General features: G+C 37.3%; 1 protein-coding gene across 1 annotated transcript in view; it reads left to right on the forward strand.

The window, feature by feature from the left end:
• The window catches only part of Pja2 (praja ring finger ubiquitin ligase 2), a 51,108-nt gene extending 32,466 nt beyond the window's left edge, over positions 1 to 18,642 (forward strand). Inside the window, exons 5-10 of the mRNA XM_005361334.3 lie at positions 3,281 to 3,466; positions 5,295 to 5,480; positions 7,930 to 8,041; positions 12,034 to 12,148; positions 12,467 to 12,588; positions 16,118 to 18,642. Of these exons, the coding sequence (XP_005361391.1) occupies positions 3,281 to 3,466; positions 5,295 to 5,480; positions 7,930 to 8,041; positions 12,034 to 12,148; positions 12,467 to 12,588; positions 16,118 to 16,243 (847 nt within the window). The 3' untranslated portion in view covers positions 16,244 to 18,642. The remainder of the gene's footprint in view (positions 1 to 3,280; positions 3,467 to 5,294; positions 5,481 to 7,929; positions 8,042 to 12,033; positions 12,149 to 12,466; positions 12,589 to 16,117) is intronic.
• Positions 18,643 to 20,872: the final 2,230 nt, after the last annotated feature.

Raw genomic sequence — 20,872 nt, forward strand, 5'->3', positions numbered from 1 at the left:
TGACTCTCCAACGAAGTGCTTTTTGTTTTTTTAGGCAAGTGCCTGTGTGCGTGCACGCCTGCATGCACACACACACACACACACACACACATACACACACACACATGGTATTCAGGGTAGAACCATGTCCATATGATGGTATCTTTTGTCTGGACCTCAGCTCTGAATGCAGTTTTAAACAGATCACTATAGGGTGGATATTTTTGATTTTGTGAACAAAAAAGCAGAAAAGGATCTTAATTTAAAATATATAGAACTACTTAGATTGGAATTGTTTCTATATAAAATTGGAAAAAAATTACCTTATTTTCTGTGTCATGAAGAAACAGATGACCTAGTTTGGGTGATGGTCTGGGGTATAGTTTGCTGCTATGTAGTGTAAAAAAAGAAAAGTAGGGTTTCCCAGGAAGCTGATGTTACCCAGACAAATGAGATGTGTAGAGTAACTTTTCTTTGACATAGAAAAGAGAGAAATAGTGGTGAGCCAGTAAGCAACCCACTGAAATATCTAAAAGGATATACCATGTTTTTATTTTTTATTTTTTTGGATATACCATGTTTTAAAAGAAACTAATGATTGCCTTTTAAAACCATTCACCACTTTCCAAATTTGTACTACATATTGTTTCCAGGTCTTACTCTAAATACCACTGTAGGCTTGAAACCTGAATATTAATACTGCCACTTTATAGAGAAGGTAATTAACGCAGAGAAATTACTCTGGATTCTAATCCAAATTTGTTTGATTTCAAAGCTTGTTCATAGAAATTGAATATCATCAGTACTGTTTGTGTGTTCAGTAAAGAAATTGGCTATGGAGGGCTGAAATTTTTAGTAGTAGAAAGTTGCAGTGTCCTCTGACTTTCTGAGCCAGTTTAGGCTTTTGAAGTTACAAATTAGTAATAAATACTATATTGACATAATAATATTCACATTAAATAATACTAAAATGGTTTGTGTATTTCTGTCATTCATCACAAATTTGTGTATACTTTTGGAATATCCTTATAAAGAAATAGTACTAAAATGGTTCATGTATTTCTGTCATTCATCACAAATTTGTATATACTTTTTGGAACATCCTTACAAAGTCCTACTGCTGGCCTTTTTCAAATCATATCATACTAATAGAATTTATATTTGAAGCTCTATGATTGAATAGTCTTTAGTACCTACTAAGAGCTTGTAAACATTTAACTGCTGGTAAGTTACTAGTAAACTTAGTTATTAGTTATTTTATATTTATATAACTAGGAAAATACTTTAGATCAGTTAAATTTTGTAATGTCTGTTTTAGTAAAATAGACATTCATGAATTGGGCAATCTCCCAGAAGTAGAGCAGGATGAAGAAATTACTCCAGCAACGCAATTAGACAAAATTTGGAAGATGTCTGGAAAGAATAGGAAAGAACTTACTGAGAACATCTTATTTCATCAGTGTCCATCAGTTACAACCTAGTTCATTGGCTAGAAGGTCATCTACAGCCAACCAGAGCTTTGTGGAACTAAGCTGTAGGTTGTTCCACTCTGTTAAACATCAATCCATTGTGAATGCTTAAGAAAAATAAATGCAGTGTTAAAGAAATAGCTGCAGCACAGTGATTTGGACTGAATAAGCCAGGTACCCAGTCCATGAATAATTGTCCCTCTTAAAGGGGGATAAATTTTATCTAGAAGCATCTTGAAAGAAATGAAGTCTGGTCTAGTCTTGAATGGTAATAGGCACCAACTGGCTGTGAACACATTTTGATGAAGAGAGAACGCAATGTAGTAAAACACCTTGTGTAAGGGAAGAAGAGCTAGTTATAAGAAGGAAGTGGGATTGTGTTGTAAATTACAAGTGTTATTCAAAGAAGTTTTAATGCTATTTCTGTAAACTAGCATTTCCAAAGTAAACACATCAAGTGGCACACAGATTAAGGTTTGTAAGTTTAATCAGTACTTGTTTGAATGAGTTTTAAAACTAGGTGGCACATTACACCTGGGATTTAACAGATACAGCTTACTCTATAAACTAAATGTATTTGATTGGAAATATGTTACAGAAGTGGTTTTGCTGACGATTATTGGTGTCTTTCTGCTTTGTAGACACTAGTGTAGTGACTGATATATATTTACTTCCTTGTCTCTCACATGAGCTCAGCAGCTGTTAGATACTGTTGCTGTGTTACAGAGAAATCAAAGGCATGCAGCAGCTTTCACCGCCTGTAAGAGCTGGGTTTAAATCCAGGAAAGCCAGCATGAGAACTGTGTGGTCATCTTCTGTGCTTTAGGAAACAGTGCAAATACTGGGTGGGGGAAATTGTGAAAGTGGTAGGTGTTCCAGTTAAACTTGTGAAATACTGCTTTAGGGGGAGAAGAAAAGCTTTGAGCACTTTCTGGGATTCTGCTATGAATGGACCAGTTAATGTGTAAGTTGAAATGATGATAATATTTAGAATGCATTTGTGAGTTGAGGAAGTGAGATTAAATTTAGGAGACTCAGTTAGTAGATGCTATAGTTATAGGCTTGTAGAAATCGCCTGGATGGTTTTTTTTTTGTTGCGGCTGCTGTCATTATATTGCAGTATTCATTCATTCATTCATTCATTCATTCATTATTTTTGATAGTAGTAGAAGTGAAGAAAAGGGCATTAGGCCATATACAAAGAGAATGGAAAATGAAGGATTTGAACATAGAAAATTGGGAAAGAGTTCAAAATAAGTAGCTTCTAAACTAAAAGCATGGTAAGATAAGGGACTCATCTGGCAGATGGATTTTTATAGTAAAAAAATAATTTGAAAGGTGAGTGGAAATACTCAGCAGCTGGTTAGTATTAATAAAAACTTAGTAAGGTACTCGTTGCTGGCTAGGGATGCAGTTTCAGAAGTTTCTCCTTATTAAAGGGTTACTATGAGTATTAATAATATAGGCCTAGAGTCTATAAGTACTTTTTTTTAAAAATGGGGGGGCAGTGTGTAATAAAAAAAATTGTTTCATTTAAATCAGGTGAGTTTTATTCATTCCAGATACCATTTTTGACTCCCAAATTACATTTAAATTTTTATGTAGAAATATGTCTGAACTCTTATATATGTCATGATCATTTGAAAGGGTTACATCTGTTGGGTCTATTTGCTTCTGTTTTTTTTTTTTCATTTTTATGTTTTTAAAATGAATGAGCACCTGAGTAAACCTTGCCATCAGTAGTCCTACATGTCCCATAATGCCTGATAGCTGTCCACATAATGAAAGGAACTTAGTGTGTAATAGTAGCTTGTTTCTGTTCTGGTTTGCAGTTCAGAGTGCAGTGATGGGGAATGGTCTGCTTCTCTGCCTCACCGATTTTCTGGCACAGAAAAAGATCAGTCCTCAAGTGATGAGAGCTGGGAGACTCTGCCAGGAAAAGATGAGAATGAACCTGAGCTACAGAGTGATAGTAGTGGCCCTGAAGAAGAAAATCAAGAATTGTCTCTTCAGGAGGGGTATGTCTTACAGTGAGATTAATTTTTTAAATGTGTGTTATGCAAGAATGGCATTCGCCACATTCAAATGTTGGATGTACATTTTTATGGTTATAATTACATCATAAGCTCATGTGTTGAACAAGTGGTACTTTGGTATTTGTAGGGAGCAACTTTAAATACTGGCAATTTCAGGGTTTTTCTGAAGATACAATGCATATTTTCATGTTTCTGTATAAAGGAGATTTGAGCATTTAAAACAGTGGCTCTCAGCCCTCCTGATGCTGTGACCCTCTAATACAGTTCCTCTTGATGTGATGGTCCCTAACCATAGATTATTTTCACTGCTACTTCATAACTGTAATTTTGCTACTGTTATGAGTCATAATGTAATATTTTTAGAGATGGAGTCACAACCTGCAGGTTGAGAACTGCTGATTTAAAAGGTCATTTCAGCTAAATTAGGAATAATTGAGTTAATGTTGCCCATTGCTGTACAGTGAAGAGACTTGGGAGAACAGTCTGCCTCAAGGTAAATCAGCATGGTAAACTACATTTAGCATTGTCATGGTAGTTCGGGTGATTGATTTACAGAATGGGGTAGTTGCAAATGAAGTTTTAATATATTTTTATCTAGTTTGGTTGGATAGTTTTAAAACATCAGTGGTCTGTGGTAAACATCTCTGACTATAACTTGAATGGAAGGAAATATTTCTAATTTAGGAGTTCTCAGACTTAATTGGTGAGAAGCCAAATAAACACTGTTGATTTTGTGTGTCAGTCTCTGTTGTAGTTCTTATCTGTCCTGCTGTAGCATAAGGGCAGCCATAGGTAATATGTAAGTGAAGTGGTTCCTGGTATGCAGAAAACAGTGAATTTTCTTCCCAGTAGCAGGAGGAAAAGAACTGAAGCATGAAAAAGAACATTAAAATCCATCCAAAAAAAAAAAAAAAAAAAGAACAAAACCAAAAAGAAAAAGATAGAAAAGGAGAAAAAAGTAAAAAAAAAATAGACTATAGAAATCTTGCAATCACTAGTTGCAAATATATATATACATTAACTAATCTATTAACTAATCTTTGCTTTTATACTGCAGAGCTTATCAGAATTTTAAAAACTAAAGAGAGACACATTTAAAGGACAGATAAAAGGAAATATAATATTTTAGGCAAATACTATCCAGGAGAGAACTAGGACAGTTAACTACATTAACATTCGCAAAATAAACTTAAAGATAAATAAGGTATAATTAGAGGCTGGAGAAATGTGTCAGTAGTTATATCTTTTGCTGAACAGTCTGAGGATCAGAATTCAGATACCTGCACCCTAGTTAACAAGTCAGGCAGCTCGCTCATCCTATAACCCCAGCTCTGAGGTGGGGCTTGCAAGTTCTGGATTCAAGGAGAGATTTTGCCTCGAGGGAATTGGCAGAATATTACAGAGGGAGATACTTAGTCCCTTCTTATCGCTTCTGAGTCATGTGTAAAGACATGCACAATCTGTGAATTCACACACATATACAAAAAAAATCTTCTAAAAAGGGGTTTGTGTGTGTGTTAAAGGACAACTTGTGATATTAGTTGTCTCTACCATGTAGGTCTTGGGACTTGAACTCAAAATCTTTAGTTATGGTGATGGAACTTTGATCCACTGTGTCATCTCACCAGCCTCTTTATTTTCTTTTGAAATGCTGTTGCAGGCGAGGAAAACTGTTATTTAGAATCATAAGTAACAAGAACTTAAAACTATAAGAACTCAAGTTACATGTATTAAGTAAAATGATTATACAATACAGAATGATATGTTTGAAAGCAACGTTTTGTTACTTCCTTTCAAATGTATGTATTAGGGAACAGACATCCTTGGAAGAGGGAGAAATTCCCTGGTTACAGTACAATGAAGTCAATGAAAGCAGCAGTGATGAAGGAAATGAGCCTGCCAATGAGTTTGCACAGCCAGAAGCCTTCATGCTGGATGGTAACAACAACCTTGAGGATGACTCCAGTGTGAGTGAAGACTTGGATGTGGACTGGAGGTATGTAGCCATGTCACTGCATACTCTGCTACTCACTGAGCGAGTTATGGTGGGAACAGCATCTGATAGATATGATAGGTGTCTTCCAGTCTCATTTTAGATGTCACTGTCTCTATGGACTATTTTCCTCTTTTCTCACCCATCTGTTGAATGAGGGGGGCTGCTTGTTGGTTCCCAGCCACCGGGCTAGCTTAGACCGGAAATAATCATACAGAAACTGTATTAATTAAATCACTGCTTGGCCCATTAGCTCTAGCTTCTTATTGGTTAACTCTTACATGGTAATTTAACCCATTTTTATTAATCTGTGTATTGCCACGTGGTTGTGGCTTGCAGGCTAAAGTTCCATCTTTCTCTCATGGGCTACATGACTTCTCTCTGACGCTGCCTTTCTTTCTCCCAACATTCAGTTTAGTTTTTCCTGCTTACCTAAGTTCTGCCCTGCTATAGATTCAAAGCAGTTTCTTTATTCATTAATGGTAATCACAGCATACAGAGGGGAATCCCACATCATCCTTTTTTGACTTTCACATCTTTTATAGCATTGATTTTAGGAGAACATTTTAAAAGGTTTTTTTGTTTTGAATATGTCAATACCTGAAATATTTGGAGACTTAGAGAAAAGTGTACAAAATGATAGAGTATTCCAATATAGCCTTCCTTCACTAAGATTCTTTAAATGTTAATATTTTAGACATATTTATTCTATTTTCTCTTTTCTTCCTGTATTTATGATTAGGATTCTTCTGGCCTTTTTATGAGTAAGTCTGCAGATATAATTTATTTACCTATAAAAATTCTAGAATGAATTTCTAAAAAACCAAACCTTTTACAGAATTGTTCATAAAATTAGTGTTGATATAGTGCTAATAATTTAATTCCTAGAATTTATTCTAATGTCAGTAGTTATCTTACCAATGACTTTACAGAAAATATTTATCTGATCTAGGCCAGGACCATCATTATATTTAGTTGATTTTTTTTTAAAGTCTGGGCATAGCCTCAGTTAATCTTTATTTTTCATGTCTGACAAATATTTGAAATATTTGTGGACTATCCCTCACATTGTATTTGTCCCGTATCATACATAGTTGTGTATTTTTAGCAAGAACGGAAAATGATGCAATTTGTCTTTATAGTACATATCAAAAGAGACATATGGCATATAATTGTGTTACTAGTGCTATTAATTTTGGTCATCTGGTTATTATGTAGCCTTTCAGATTCTGACTGTCAAATTACCATTTCCTCCTTTTTAATGGCTATTTTGAGACTGTAAATAACCTGATTATTCTCCAACTATCAAACTTCCATCTGCTAGCATTAGCATCCATTAGTGATTCTTGTCTCAAACATGAGTTTTTAACACTGATTATTCTTCAATGACCTGATTACAACCATATATTGGGTCCAGAGTGCCTAGGTTTGCTTATGCTATTGAAGAAAAGAATAATTGGGAAGTAATTTACTTCAGTCATTGGATTGGGCTTTCTTCAGAAAGTGGATGTGTTTGTGTTGTTTCAGTAGACAAATATGGAAAAGGTAAAAGTTTTAAGTAGAAGTACTATTTCAGGTTTAATCTGACCTATTGTAGAGCAGGGTGCATGGAAGTTTTGTTTCTTCTACGTGCCTGGATTTTCTGATTTTGAAATAATTAATAGTTCTAGAGCCAGGGAAAAATGGGAATCTGATTTATAGATAAAGGAAGCAGTTTAACACCAGAATCAAATGTATTTATCTTCAGGGCTCATAGAAGTCATAAAAATGAACAGTTTGGCTGGGAAGTAGTGGTACACATTTTTAATCCCAGCACTCTGGAGGGAGAGGCAGTTTGAGGCCAACCTGATCTGCAGAGGGAGTACCAGAACTGCCAGGGTTACACAAAGAAACCCTGTCTCAAAAAAACAAAACAGGAAAAATTAAACAGTTTGAAAAAATAATTTTCAAGCTATTAATAAGTGAATGAGGCTGATTCTTAGCCAAGGGGAAGAAGAGCGATTAAGAAAAGCTTGAGAAAATAAAATTTGGCAAACCAAAAGTAATTAACCAGTTCAAAATGGGAGATAAAATAGGTCTTGACTAACTGGTCATAGAATTTAAATACAGTAATTTCCTTTCTCATATTTTTACCTTCACCCAGATTGGAAACTAAAACTAACAAAGAAAAAATATAGGGAAATTATTATATGCGTAAAAATACTACCATTCAGCAGGCTTTTAGTCAGGAAGAATTTCCTGCATGTGCAGTGAGGTAGCAGACTGGTGAGCAAATGACGTCATTTTAGCTCTTTAGAGTTAACCCTTAGCTTTTCTGTTCTTTTTCTCTTCTTCAGCTCACACAGTTTTACTTTTCTTCTTACAGAACTTTTACAGCCTATGAATATGGTAATATATAATTATCCTCACTGTAAGGTTTCTGAAATCATAGTTATGGATCTTGTTTTTTCAGCCTGTTTGATGGCTTTGCGGATGGACTTGGAGTTGCTGAAGCTATTTCTTATGTGGACCCTCAGTTCCTCACCTACATGGCACTAGAAGAACGCTTAGCCCAGGCTATGGAGGTATTTTTATAACTGATAAGTACATAGAGAATTGGTAGAGTATAAAATAATTTTAAAGGTTTAATTTTTTTTAACTTTACTGAAGAGAATGTGAATAGCTTTCTTAGCAATTTAATACCTGCTGAGTTGTTACTAGTATATGTATGAAGTTACTCGCTGTTATGCAGGCAAATTGCAGTAGTTGTCAGTTTTTTCTACAGAATAAGAACTATTTTGCTTAAGCTTAGGAAATGCAGTCTTTCCCGGTCCTGAACTCTAGGTATGCAAGTATGAATGTTTTACCCATGTGTACACACAGGCACAGAGAGGCAGATCTGAGGACCCTGGACAAAGCTTTCCTTTGTCCTCCAGACTGCACTGCCTTCTACAGTCAGGCTTGCTTTCCCGTACCCGCACGTGTGCATGCTTTCCAGCAGTGGACACATCTGCCACCTCTTCTTGCCTGCTTCCTGATTGTTTGAACTAAACACAACCTCATTCGGAAATGTATCTGCCCAAAATTAAAAGCCCAGACATTTTGACTTGGAAGCTTCCATAATACTGGTGAACCTTATTGAAATAGATCGTTCTTTAAATCACTAGTCATAAAATGACTACAAGCTACTATAGGAGTACTGAATAGTTGAATGAGAAAGAGGTAGAAAATAAGTGGGTAAGAAGGGACCTCCAGGAACATTATGACAGTACTTTATCTTGAGATTTTCTGAGTAAAAAGTTACCTTCAGATTCATAAGTTAGGTAGTAGGCAAACAGATGGGTCCACACGTGCAGACATTAACTCTGCGTTGCATCACGTCTTTGAGCGTCTGTGTGATTTTCCATTAGAGTGTTGGTGCCAGTTATGCTCTAATAGTGCGTTGTTCTCAAAAATCACCATCGCAAAAATAGTATGTACTAGAGCAACCAACATCAGGAAAATAGCTGACACCCAGGACTGTTGCTGAACCCTTCCTCCCAAGGCTGAGAGTCGTGTGATCTGATAGCTTGCCTTAGACATAATACATGGCAGTTGCAGTGTACCTTTTGAGTCGGCAGAGTGAAGCAGATTCATTTTAGGGTTTGGTTTCACAATACTTAAAACATCTTTCATTTTATTGTCTTAGGTTTTTATTTCCTTGACTATGGAGGTATCCTTAAAATGTTGAGAATAATGTAAAAATTTATTCATTACTTCTAATGGACAATGTGACATTTGATTAAAAGAAGAGCTTAAAAGATTGGTCATGAGGGGCAAGCCCTACAAAGTCACCAGAAGTGTGGCTAGAGACAAGGCAAGAAAGAGCATAGTCTGTCTAGGAACTTGTAGCCTCATCCACTGTTGTCTCTGCTAACGAGAACCCATTGTAGTGTTGCCACTTTCTGAAGTGTCCTGTGTCTCTGATGAGATGTCTTAAACTCGCTCCTGTCTCCACAGCATAAACAGTCTCATCACATTTTAGCACTCTGCATTACTGATTAAGATTTTTATTGGGTTATTTCACATCTAGATTATCGGTACAATTCCATTTTCCTGTCACACTACAGAAATAACTTTTTCATGTCTAGAATGCATTTTTTTTTTTAAATTTTTCGAGACAGGGTTTCTCCGTAGCTTTTGGTTCCTGTCCTGGAACTAGCTCTTGTAGACCAGGCTGGCCTCGAACTCACAGAGATCCGCCTGCCTCTGCCTCCCGAGTGCTGGGATTAAAGGCGTGCGCCACCAACGCCTGGCTAGAATGCATTTTTTAAATAGTTTTAAAGCATAGAACTGAAAACTTATTTTTTTTAAGACAACACTGCTATTCTTTAAAACAAATATTATTTTAAAAAAACCCACAAAATTCTGCTTGCTTTTATTTATACGAAGCATCCCACCTCTTTGTCAGTAGTTGCTTTCATTTCTATTTCTTTTCCAATACCAGGTCCATCTTTCTTTAGATAGTAGCTTTTGTGGCAGATCTTGGCAATATACATTGAGCTCTTATCTGTGTCACATGTTTGAGTGAGCACATGATAAAATAGCAAACATCCTTATTTTTTTTATAACTGATAATAGAGCTATCTACATAGTCCTAAATCTGAAAATCCATATACTTGCACAGATTTATGTAGGCATTCGAAGTTCTCATCATAAGTCATGTGGAAGAGAACCAACTCCAGGGAGTTGTATTCTGGCCTTTATACCTGTGCACACATTCATACATATATACACACAATGAAAATGTAATTAAATAATGCAGGAAATGGTTTAAACTGTTACAGTTTCTCATTTATAATTACAGTTACTCACAGATAAATTAAAACTTTTGGCTATTACTTAAACATAAAATTTTACTAGAAATGACCTTCCTTAATGAAATGGAGGGAGGCTTTTTCTCTGTCTAATAATTTTTTAAGTTTGTTCCTAGAATGAAACATGAATGAATAAATTTTATTTTTCATCTGTATGAATGTATGATTGAGGACTTTGTTGAAACAGATAATAGGAATATAGTTTAATCATAGCATCATCACTTAGTTCTTTGGTGACATTTTCCAAAAGTTGTATCCACTACCTTCCCGGGGGGCTTGTTTTGTTTTTATTTAAAGCAAAGGATTTGTAAGCCTCCTAAAAAGGTTTATTTTTCTGTTGGAATCCATGTTGATCCCAGTTGTTTAGATTATACCTCTGAGTTACTAATTTATAAAGTGTGGGGAAGGCTAGTATACAAGGAATATGAGATAATATTCCTTATAATAATATAATTCCAATAATACTTAATAGGTGCATGTTCATGCAGGGTAGTTTTAGGAAAGACTGCTTAGGTTAATTGAAGTTGATTTTCCCAAAACGTCCATACTTGTGACCCCTTCAAGACCTTTTCAGACTCACAAAGCACATTATATACACTGGGCTGTGAATTAGAGGAACATAATAGGCCACATAGGCCAAGAACATGAGCTCTTCAACCCCCGGAACCCAACACAGAGGAAAGAACCCACTCCTGCAGGTTGTCTCCTGCCCTCCCGTAGGCACCATGTGCATCCATGTACACATAACTGAATGAAATGGAAAATCTGATTTCAAGAGCATGATCTCTTAGGTTGATAGGTATCTGATCTTGGACTGTACCCTTAACCTCTAAGCTTCAGGGGCCTCATCTACAAAATGGGATTAATATTTCTCCACTAGATGTTATAAGATTGCATTATGTATTAAATCATGTACCATAATATTTAGTATAGCATTGGTAAGTTCTCAGGACTATATTTACAATTCATTTTAAATCAACAGTCAGCTACGTTTCAGTCACTCAGCACTGGGTACATTAGGAACATGTAATGAAAACTGGCAAGGGACAGGGACAAGGCCTGCCTATCATTTAATCTAAATTGGAATCTCGAAGAAGATGTTCATATTACATGGCTATGAGACCCTTTGTTTTCTCCAGCTTTCATAGAATAGTCATTTACACAGATACTTAACCTCTAAATGAAGTTGGCCAGGCAATGTAGTAATGTGATTACTAGCAGTGTGCATGTTCTAATTCTGTGCCAAAAGTAGGTGAAACCACTCAGATGTCTATTGGCTGTTTTCACGTTAAACATTTAGTAGTTTCACCATATTTCATCTCATGAAGTGAGCTTTTCTAAGAGTGTTTCTTTTCCTAATATTGATCTCACATAACAACACTCAAATTGGAAGCGTGACCATCATCTGAAAACTACAGTTATAATGAGCAAGAAGATGATTACTGAAGTAAGATCTTTCCTTGGGATAGGTTGGACTTTCTGCAGACTTGTGTGTGTATGTGTGTGTGTGTGTGTGTGCATGCATGTATGCTGGTGAGAAACAGGAATTTGACTTAATGATCAGGGCAGTGGTTCTTTTGGAAGGTAACTAAAAGGTCAAAGAATAATAGGAAGAGAATATGGCAGTATGTTAAATATAATTTGATATGACAACTTAAAAATAGTTCCTATTACTATTTTAAGGTATCTCCTAACAAAGAAGTATACTTTCTCTTTTTCAGACTGCGCTGGCACATCTAGAGTCTCTTGCAGTAGATGTTGAGGTGGCTAATCCACCAGCTAGTAAGGAGAGCATTGACGGACTTCCAGAAACTCTTGTTCTAGAAGATCACACTGGTAAAGTCACACTTCTCAGGTTTGGGATGCCATGTTGTATATTTTGATAAATTATTGGGGCACCAAGGAGATAAGTAGTTACTATATTTTTTATAAGCCAGAAGCTGACAAACTTTCACCTAGTAGAGAATACTTACTGAAATAATAGATTAAGACCAAGTATTTACCCAGTCAACTTTTCAAAGAAGGAATGCTTACGGAATTGCACATTACCATGCTAGGATGGTGCTGTCCAGGTAATTGATAAACTACCTCTTCACCTTCCGTGACCATCGTGGGGACCAGTGCTTTATGGGTGCGCCTTGTTTGTGTTCTCAGCTATTGGTCAGGAGCAGTGCTGTCCCATCTGCTGCAGTGAGTACATCAAGGACGACATAGCGACAGAGCTGCCGTGCCATCATTTCTTTCATAAGCCTTGCGTCTCAATTTGGCTACAGAAGGTGAGTTTTGGATGTGCTTTCCTAAATACTTCAACAGTATTTCAGGCTAGAGACTGCTTTCTTTTGTAGAGATTTAGACAACAGGAACTATTTAATATATTCTCATTCACAGTCCTGCAAATGTCTACAGAAATAGCTCAGAAGATTCTTTTACACCACTCAGAGCATACTGTGATAATGAACAGTGCTAGTATGAACGGGTGGTGCTGAAAATGCGTGAAAAAAGTACAACCAATCAAATAACCCCTCTTCTAGTTTTTATTTACCTACCTTGAAGACTTTCCAATAATTTCCAGTGTATTTGAGTTACTTCAGAAGTAGAGTTTACTTATATCCCATGATCTCCATTGTCGCATCAAGGTCCTTACTATCTAGCTCAGTAGAAATCCCCAAGTTTCTTTCTTGGCGTTTTTCTTATGATTATAGCTCCCTCCTCCTTATAAACACTTCTTCCCATTTCCATCTTCTTCCCTCTTTCCTTTTTTTTTTTTTAACTGTTTTACTTTTTACTGTCACTTTATCTTCTTGAAAATATATTTTAAAATGTCTGGGGCTGGAGAGATGTCTCCGTGGTTAAGAGAACTGGCTGTTCTTCCAGAGGACCCAGGTCCAATTCCCAGCACCCACATGGCAGCTCACAACTGTCTGTAACTCCAGTTCCAGGGGACCCGACTCCATCACAGGAATACTCATAAAATTAAAAAAATAAAAATCTCTGAAATCTTGTGTAGAGGTGTTCACCATTCTTTTACAGAATCTGAGGAATCCTTGTTGCTGGTGCCTCCTATGTTGTGGTTAAATCATACTCAGTTTGTACTTTTCTCATTGGCTGAAATCTTCATTGTTCCCCTGGCTCCCACAGCTGCAACTTTGCCTCCAGTAACCAGAATTTCCATTCACCATGGGCGTGTGTACATGTTCCCCAGCTGTTGATGTTTAAGTGACTGGTTTTTATTCTCCCCCAAAAGGGTTGTACAATTTTTTTAATACATAATATTTTCTAATTTTGTTCCTAAGTACTTATCTTCTGTCTAAACTTTAAAAGCATTTTATTTGCTTTTCTCCAAAAATAATTCATTTTGATTGGAGTTTATTATTATGATAGCACTAAATTTATACATCCTGTTATAGACTTGCTCTGAAATACTTTTATTACAGTTAAATTAATTGGACACAGAAATATCCATGGTGTATCATGCAGTGCTCTTTGAAGTCAGGTGTTCTACACCTAATTACTGCTGGCTCTTTCTTTTTAATTTTAAGGTTTTTCTAAACATCCATCATTATGGTGATATGTATATTGCACAATATTTTGAGAACTAGTGTGAGAACCTAGGAGGCAATCAGTACCTAATAAATGTTAAAAACATAAATTACACCAGCACTATTAGTAACAATTAGAGAGGGCTTGTTAATAATGAGATGACAAATATAAGCTTAATTTATGGTACAAGTCACAAAGACCTGTCAACAGCCTTCAGTAAACTGCGTGTTAACAAAGTGATTGCTAATGGATTAGTGCAGATAATGGGTGATTCAAGTCTCCCTGGCATTCTAGGGGATTTTTTTCTTAATCTGTTTATTTGGCATTAATGTTGATACAGCATAGATGGCTATATCAAACAATATAATCTGTCTACCTTGAATTTTACATGAAGTTGAAATAGTCCATATTGAATTTAATGAATTACTTGATGAAAAGTTTTTACATTCCAACAAGCCTCTCCACTGATGCAATAATCCTAATCAGACCAAATCAAACTATATTAGAAAAAGCCTAGGTTTAATGGATGCCAGCGCTCCTGGGTGGCCTTCCCGGCCCCCCAGGGATGGAGAAGGGAAAGGAAGACCAAGAAGACCACGTGTTCGTTTTCTGGGGGGCAGTTTAAGTAGCCTGTGGGAGTGGTCTTGACCTTCTCTGGGGAGGGGAGTCACCTTTTGGCAGGCTTTCTCAGAGGTGGAGCCTAGACTGAGGCAACTCCCAGGGGAGGGGGCTGAGATGGAAAGTTCCACCCAAACATTTTAGACTATTTAAATGTAGGGATGTTAGAGGCTGGGGTGAAGCCTTAACCCAAACACTTATAACAAATACCTGGAATGGTAAAGAACAATAAGCTAGCAGAAATTAAGGTGAGAATTAAGTAGAAAAGAACTTGTAATTCCTGTGTGTGATGGCAGAGGTGATGTTAGTGAGAAGATACTTCTGAAATTAATAGGAAAGCAGAAATACAGGCTCCCAAACTTGCACCGCTGTGTGTGCATTCCCAAGCTGGTAATTCATGTCTACTCCCATGGACTTTTCATTCCTCATCTTCATTATAGGAATTGTCTAAATTGCAGCTCTGGTTGTGTTACTTTGTTTGCCTTAAAGGTGAGAAATTAAGGTTGGTTTTCTTTCACTTGCAGAATAGTGGGATGGTGGATTTCTGTCTTGGCTTTCAAAGCTTTCTGTGTTCTAACCCCCAACCTGTCTCTTCAGATTTTCTCTTCTGTACATTTAGTCCTGTTTCTATGCATTCGTTCCTGCTTCCCTCCATCCCGTCTGTGAGATGAGGTGATCTAAGTAGATAAGCTCACCTTCCCTTTGCTATCTTTGACATAACAAGCTTTCTTTACACTCTCAGTTAGTTACAGACTTAGGAAGAGGACTCTAGGATTTGTGCAATCAGTTTCAGAAACTATTAGATGATTCCCCTGTGTTTGCCCACTTCATCTTCACAAGAACTGGAAAATGTACTGGTGTTCTAGTCCCTATTCCAGTGACTGTTACCTGGGTTAAGATGATATAGCCTAATAGATAAAAGTGAGTGGATTCAGGTCATTACTAAGTTTAGATGACCTCCAAGAGACAACGCACCTATTCTTTGTCTTTGATGACAGTGTCAACTCTAAATAAAAATTCAGTAAGTAAAAGGCGAGTTGAATCCAAGGTGCAAACATGATCATAACACACTGTTTTGTATAAAAGAAATTTGAGCTGGGCAGTAGTGGAGCTCACCTTTAATCCCAGCTCTCCGGAGGCAGAGGCCAGTGGATCTCCAAGTTTGAGGCCAACTTGGTCTACAGAGAGAGTTCCAGGACAGCCAGGTCTGTTACACACACATACACACACTGGGGGGGGGGGGGAGAGGGAGGAAGGAGAGAGAGAAGTGTTTATGTTGTGTGGGTTTGAGGTGTATTTTGTTTTTAAATACTTGATTTGGGAGCTGGAGAGATGACTCAACAGTTAAAAGTGCATATGTCTTGTCATACAGGGGAGCTGACTTTGGTTCACAGTACCCATGTCAGGTGTATTGCAAATGCTGTACCTTCAGTTTTGGAGGAGTCTTAACACTGTCTTGTGGCTCCAGTGGCACCTGCACCCATGTGTATAGACACACACACACACCCCAAATATAAAATCTTTTTTTGAATGATGCTTAATTTGTTTATAGGATAATGATGCCATGATTTTTCTATAAAGACCAAGGCTGTTAGTATATTTCTTCTGTTGACTGCTAATTGGTTTGTTTGTTTGTTTTCCCTCCAGTCGGGAACATGCCCTGTGTGCCGCCGTCATTTCCCACCTGCAGTTATTGAAGCATCTGCCGCTGCTTCCTCAGAACCTGACCCTGATGCTCCACCTGCCAATGACAATACTGCAGAAGCCCCATAAAGTGTAACATTGGAATGAGATCTAAATTCTATCACAGTAAATCTGCAAATTTCTTCTAAATCTGATGTGCAAATAATTATATATAAATATATTTAAAATGCTATATATAGTATATGCCATAGTTTAGAAAGAGAATATTAACCTTTCTAAACTGAACTTAGGCTTACAGAACATACTAAGCATTTTCAAGCTGAATGTTGAAGCAGTGCATCCATTTTCTTTAGTTGACTATGTTGGTGTTCACTGTAAAGTGAGTAGTCAGCTCTGTGGCATATGTGGCTGTTTTGTCTGAAGTGCTGCCACTAAGAGATCATAATTGCGCTCTCCTGTCCACATCAGATGTGAAGACTGTGATCACAACAGTAGTAAAATTTGGTTTCCTTGACAATAAATGGAATTCTAAAGCATGCTTTTTCACTGGTCCCTTTGCTTCTGCTACATTGAAACTTCTTGGTTTATAATACTGAGAAGGTTAAGGTTAAAGCTTTTCAGAATGCCAAACAAAGACTAAACTTTTGACCAGAAAAACAAAAGAAATTTACATCTTAGATGTAAACCTCCTGAAGTGGTTAGGTGGTAAAGGATTCAGTGAACATTGGATATGTTTAAAGAAAGGCTAGCTGAGCATGTGAATAGTCTAATGTGCTCAGTGCTCGGCACAGTTACATGTGTTTGGCCTTAGGAAACACTATCTAAGCCCTTATCCAATCTGCTTCTACTTGTTAAATACTTGAAGGTCCAGAACACTCTTCACATATTTGTTGAAGAAGTTAGATGTAGCTAGTTTAAGGTAGTTTGGTTTCTGAAATATTTTAGGTCTGAAGATTTGCACATGGTCATGTTTGTAACTATATCACCCCAGATTTAAATTGCACAGCTTTTAGAGGATCACACGGAGTAGGCAAGTCCATGCAGACACGGGTGTAGTAGGTAGCTTTGACAAGCCCTGATGTCCACACTGGGGAACAAGGCTTAGGAGGCACAGCACTAGAACACCAGTGAGTGCACGTCCACCTGGTCCCCTTTCTAAATAGATTCTGAAATGCACAGTTTCATTTAATTTGTATAATATCTCTGAGTATTTATATTCTTTCTTTTTCTCTCCATTCTTAAAAATAAATGAATTTTTCACTGTTGGCACATTTGAGGCTTAAATATAAAAAAACATAACACTTGCATTCTGATTTTTGCATATATTGTAAATGTGGCTGGTATTTACAGCAAAATACTGTGTATCCTTTTATGGGTAAAACAAAAGTGAACATTGCATGCAAGTAATGTGGTGAATTTGTAATTTAGGGGTTCTCTGGGGCTTCTGTGACTTTGGATGCTTACATTCAGGCCTTAATGTTGCTCTAGCTCGCATGCTTCCTTCTGATGTATATAGTCAATGTTGTATAAACTAATCTTTGCTTGTTTTCTACTCTGTGATCTTTCCATGCCATATTTCATTGATGATCAGTTAGTGTCAAGAAGTTATACCAGATTAACATTAGTTCTCCTGTGTATACTGTGGAAATTTGTGGATTGTGTGGTTTGTTTTCTTTTATGTACTGTTGATTAGTTGTGGCACTTACTGATTACCTACATTGCTGCAGATTGCTTTGTAACAAGCTACGTTATGTTTAGTCAGTATTAAGGGACCTTGGTTTTATTCTCCTAGATAGCAGCTGTCCCAAAGAAAATATTTCTTCTTTGTCTATTAAGATTTAGCTGTTATCTGCCAGTTGTTAAGAGGTTTGGTTCCAAACTCAACCAGAGAGTTTAACGTAAGATAACTGTTGTACTTTTTGCTTTCCATCTGTTACCGTCCTTCATTGTTGACTCCTGACTGCGTATACACAGCTGCTGTGAAGGAGAAGGCGGAATAGACTTGCTTTAGATTTTCTAAAAAGGAAAATGAAGTTTAGAACTTTGATGGTAACAAGCCAGTATAAGCTGAGGCTGACAAGTTCAGACCCCAACGTATTATTTGATCTTATCTTGGATCCTTTTTGAAAAGTTAAGAATATATGAAGGTAAATTAGAAATAGTAAAAATATTGATAAAATGCCATTTATCTTATTTCTCTATTTTTCGTTGTGACTTGGCCTAATAGTTTTAATTTTTTGAGCATTTTCTTATTTCTTGTAATATGAATGCTGATATTTAAAGTTAGGCTCATGTGGATTTCTTTTGTGTTTCTTAGTTGTTTATCTCTAAGCTAACTAACTTTTAAGATTATTTGTGATATGGATTTATATATAAGCTGTTAAATATATATGAGCTGTTAAAATGGAATGCAAGGTTTTCAAAAGCCCAGGTCTAACTGTAATGACTGGTTTATTGTTCTACAATCCCAGCCCGCCATTTTCCGTGTAAATCATAAACAATAAACAGGATATACTCGGTGGTCATTTCTAATATTTAATTGTGTAATCCTATCACTTCTACAGCATAATCCTCTGAGGGTTTAGAGTCAGTAACAAAGAACACACCTATTAAAGAACTCTATACTGAACAGACAGGATTTTTTTGTTTGTTTTCTAAAAAGATGTAGGTTACTTGGGCAGGCAGCTGGTGGCCGTGTCAGCAATCCCCCAGTCCTCTGCAGAGCCAGGCTCCCGTGCTGGCTCCGCCTGTGGAAACACTTGCAAGTCCTGTGGGTCCTCACTTGAGTGTGGGACTGCTGGCCAATGTGCCCATTGAGAATGCTCTCTCGTGCTTCATAAAAGCCTCAGGGGCTTATTTTTGAGTCAATTGAATAGTAGATTTTGTCCACAGTATTAAACAAAACTAACTTTGTATAGAAGGACTAGAATTCTATCTTTCTAATAAACATGCTAGAAAAACACTATGAGAGTTAAGCGTAGCAGTGGTGTGCGGATGCCTCTGCAGTGGTGAGAAGTTCTTCTAAAGTGGTGCCTTGTCTGTGCAGCCTGTGGCCGTGCAGAGGCAGGAGCTCCCTGAGATCAGCACCATGCTATCTCTAGGTAGCACGCATCTCCTCTATGTGCTCACCTCTCTGTATTCTGCCTCAGGCTTCACATTTTAAATGTCCCATGATGTCTGATCCGGACCAGTCCAAGGCTGTGTCTTTTGATCATTCACTTAAAATGTTATGCCCACAACGTAAACAGTTCTTTTGTAATCTGACTAAAATACATGGTTCAGAGACATTTTTGCCAACTTCACAATTATTCTAACGGCATAGGTGCAGTTAGTTGCTATCGTCATTCTTGGGCAAGCGCATGGCACCACTGTTAAGCTGTGTTCTCGTAACCTATTGAAGGGCAGCACTTATCCTCGCTGCTGTTGCTGCAGAGACACCCTCTCAGCCTCTGTCAGCTCCAGTCTTGGTAAAGCATGCTGTCCGTGGTGGGTGGGGTTTGTTGGTTGTTTCCTGGAGTTACTGGTAAGTGTTGAAGATGGACTACAGCGCCCAGTAGAGCACAGCAGGCAGCCCTCTAGGGTGGCTCTTCTGGTTCATGACTACCAGTCATCACCTTGTGTGCTCATTTCATCCTTTCCTGGAAAAGACACCAGAAAATGTGTGCCATGTTTCAAAGATGTGTCTTTGAAAATGGTTGTAATCTGCTAGTGTACTAAATTAAGAAAGGAAAGGAAGTCCGCTGGAAATGCCTCCTCCTTAACAAAACTGTAAGCTCTGTTTCCTGTTGCTCAGATGCCATCTGCTCAGTAGGCTGTTCTAGAATTGATAAGTCTTCAGTGTCAAGTAAACGCTACTTTCTCGAGCCTACCTTTTCCATGCTCAAAAATTGTCTTTGAAATAATATGACATTGACAAGTTACATAATTACTCTACTTCTGATTTTGCTATAAAGTGATAAGTCTAATTAGGTCATGAGTAAAACTTAGAAACATGTTTTTTGTTTATGTACAGTCCTGACGAGAGTATCGAGTGCTTAGTTTCTGTCATTACTTTTAGCAATGCCTTTGAAGTTTGATGGGCATCACACATATAAATTGTCACCCCAGGGCTCGGGGAATTTTGACAGAAAAACGTTAAGTAAAATAAATACGGGCGCCAAGAGATGACTCAGCAGTTAGGAGCATGTGCCCCTCTTCAAGCACTCAGTTCCCAGTCACCTGGGACTCCAGTTCCAGGGTAGCTAGCACCTTTCCTGACTTCTGCAGGCACCTTCACACACTTGAAATCACATGGACACATACACATAAGTAAAAATTTTGTAATCTTTAAAATAATTTAATTTTACTAAAAGACCCGGATAATGCGCTAAAAGTAATAGGAATTTGACCACTTGTTACGTGTTCTCATAATCAGTTTTAATTTTTATAGTGAAAATTGGGGAAGAGGTTTTTTTATTTTTAAAGGGAAACTGAGCTGGTAGTGGTGCACACCTTTAATCTCAGCACTCAGGAGGCAGAGGCAAGCAGATCTTTCTGAGTTCAAGGCCAGCCTGGTCTACAGCGTGAGTTCTAGGACAGGCTCCAAAGCTACACAGAGAAACCCTGTCTCAGAAAACTAAAAATAGAGAGAGAGAGACAGGGAAATTGCTCTTAAACTCGTTGTCAGCAAGAGAAGTTTTGCCAGTCAATACAATTTCTCTTGACAGCATTATTTATGACTCATTTTAAGCCCACTTTGCATCTAACAGCTCCTGTCTA

The sequence above is a fragment of the Microtus ochrogaster genome, linkage group LG4 (genome assembly GCF_000317375.1).
Source record: "Microtus ochrogaster isolate Prairie Vole_2 linkage group LG4, MicOch1.0, whole genome shotgun sequence".
In the NCBI taxonomy this organism is placed as follows: Eukaryota; Metazoa; Chordata; class Mammalia; order Rodentia; family Cricetidae; genus Microtus; species Microtus ochrogaster.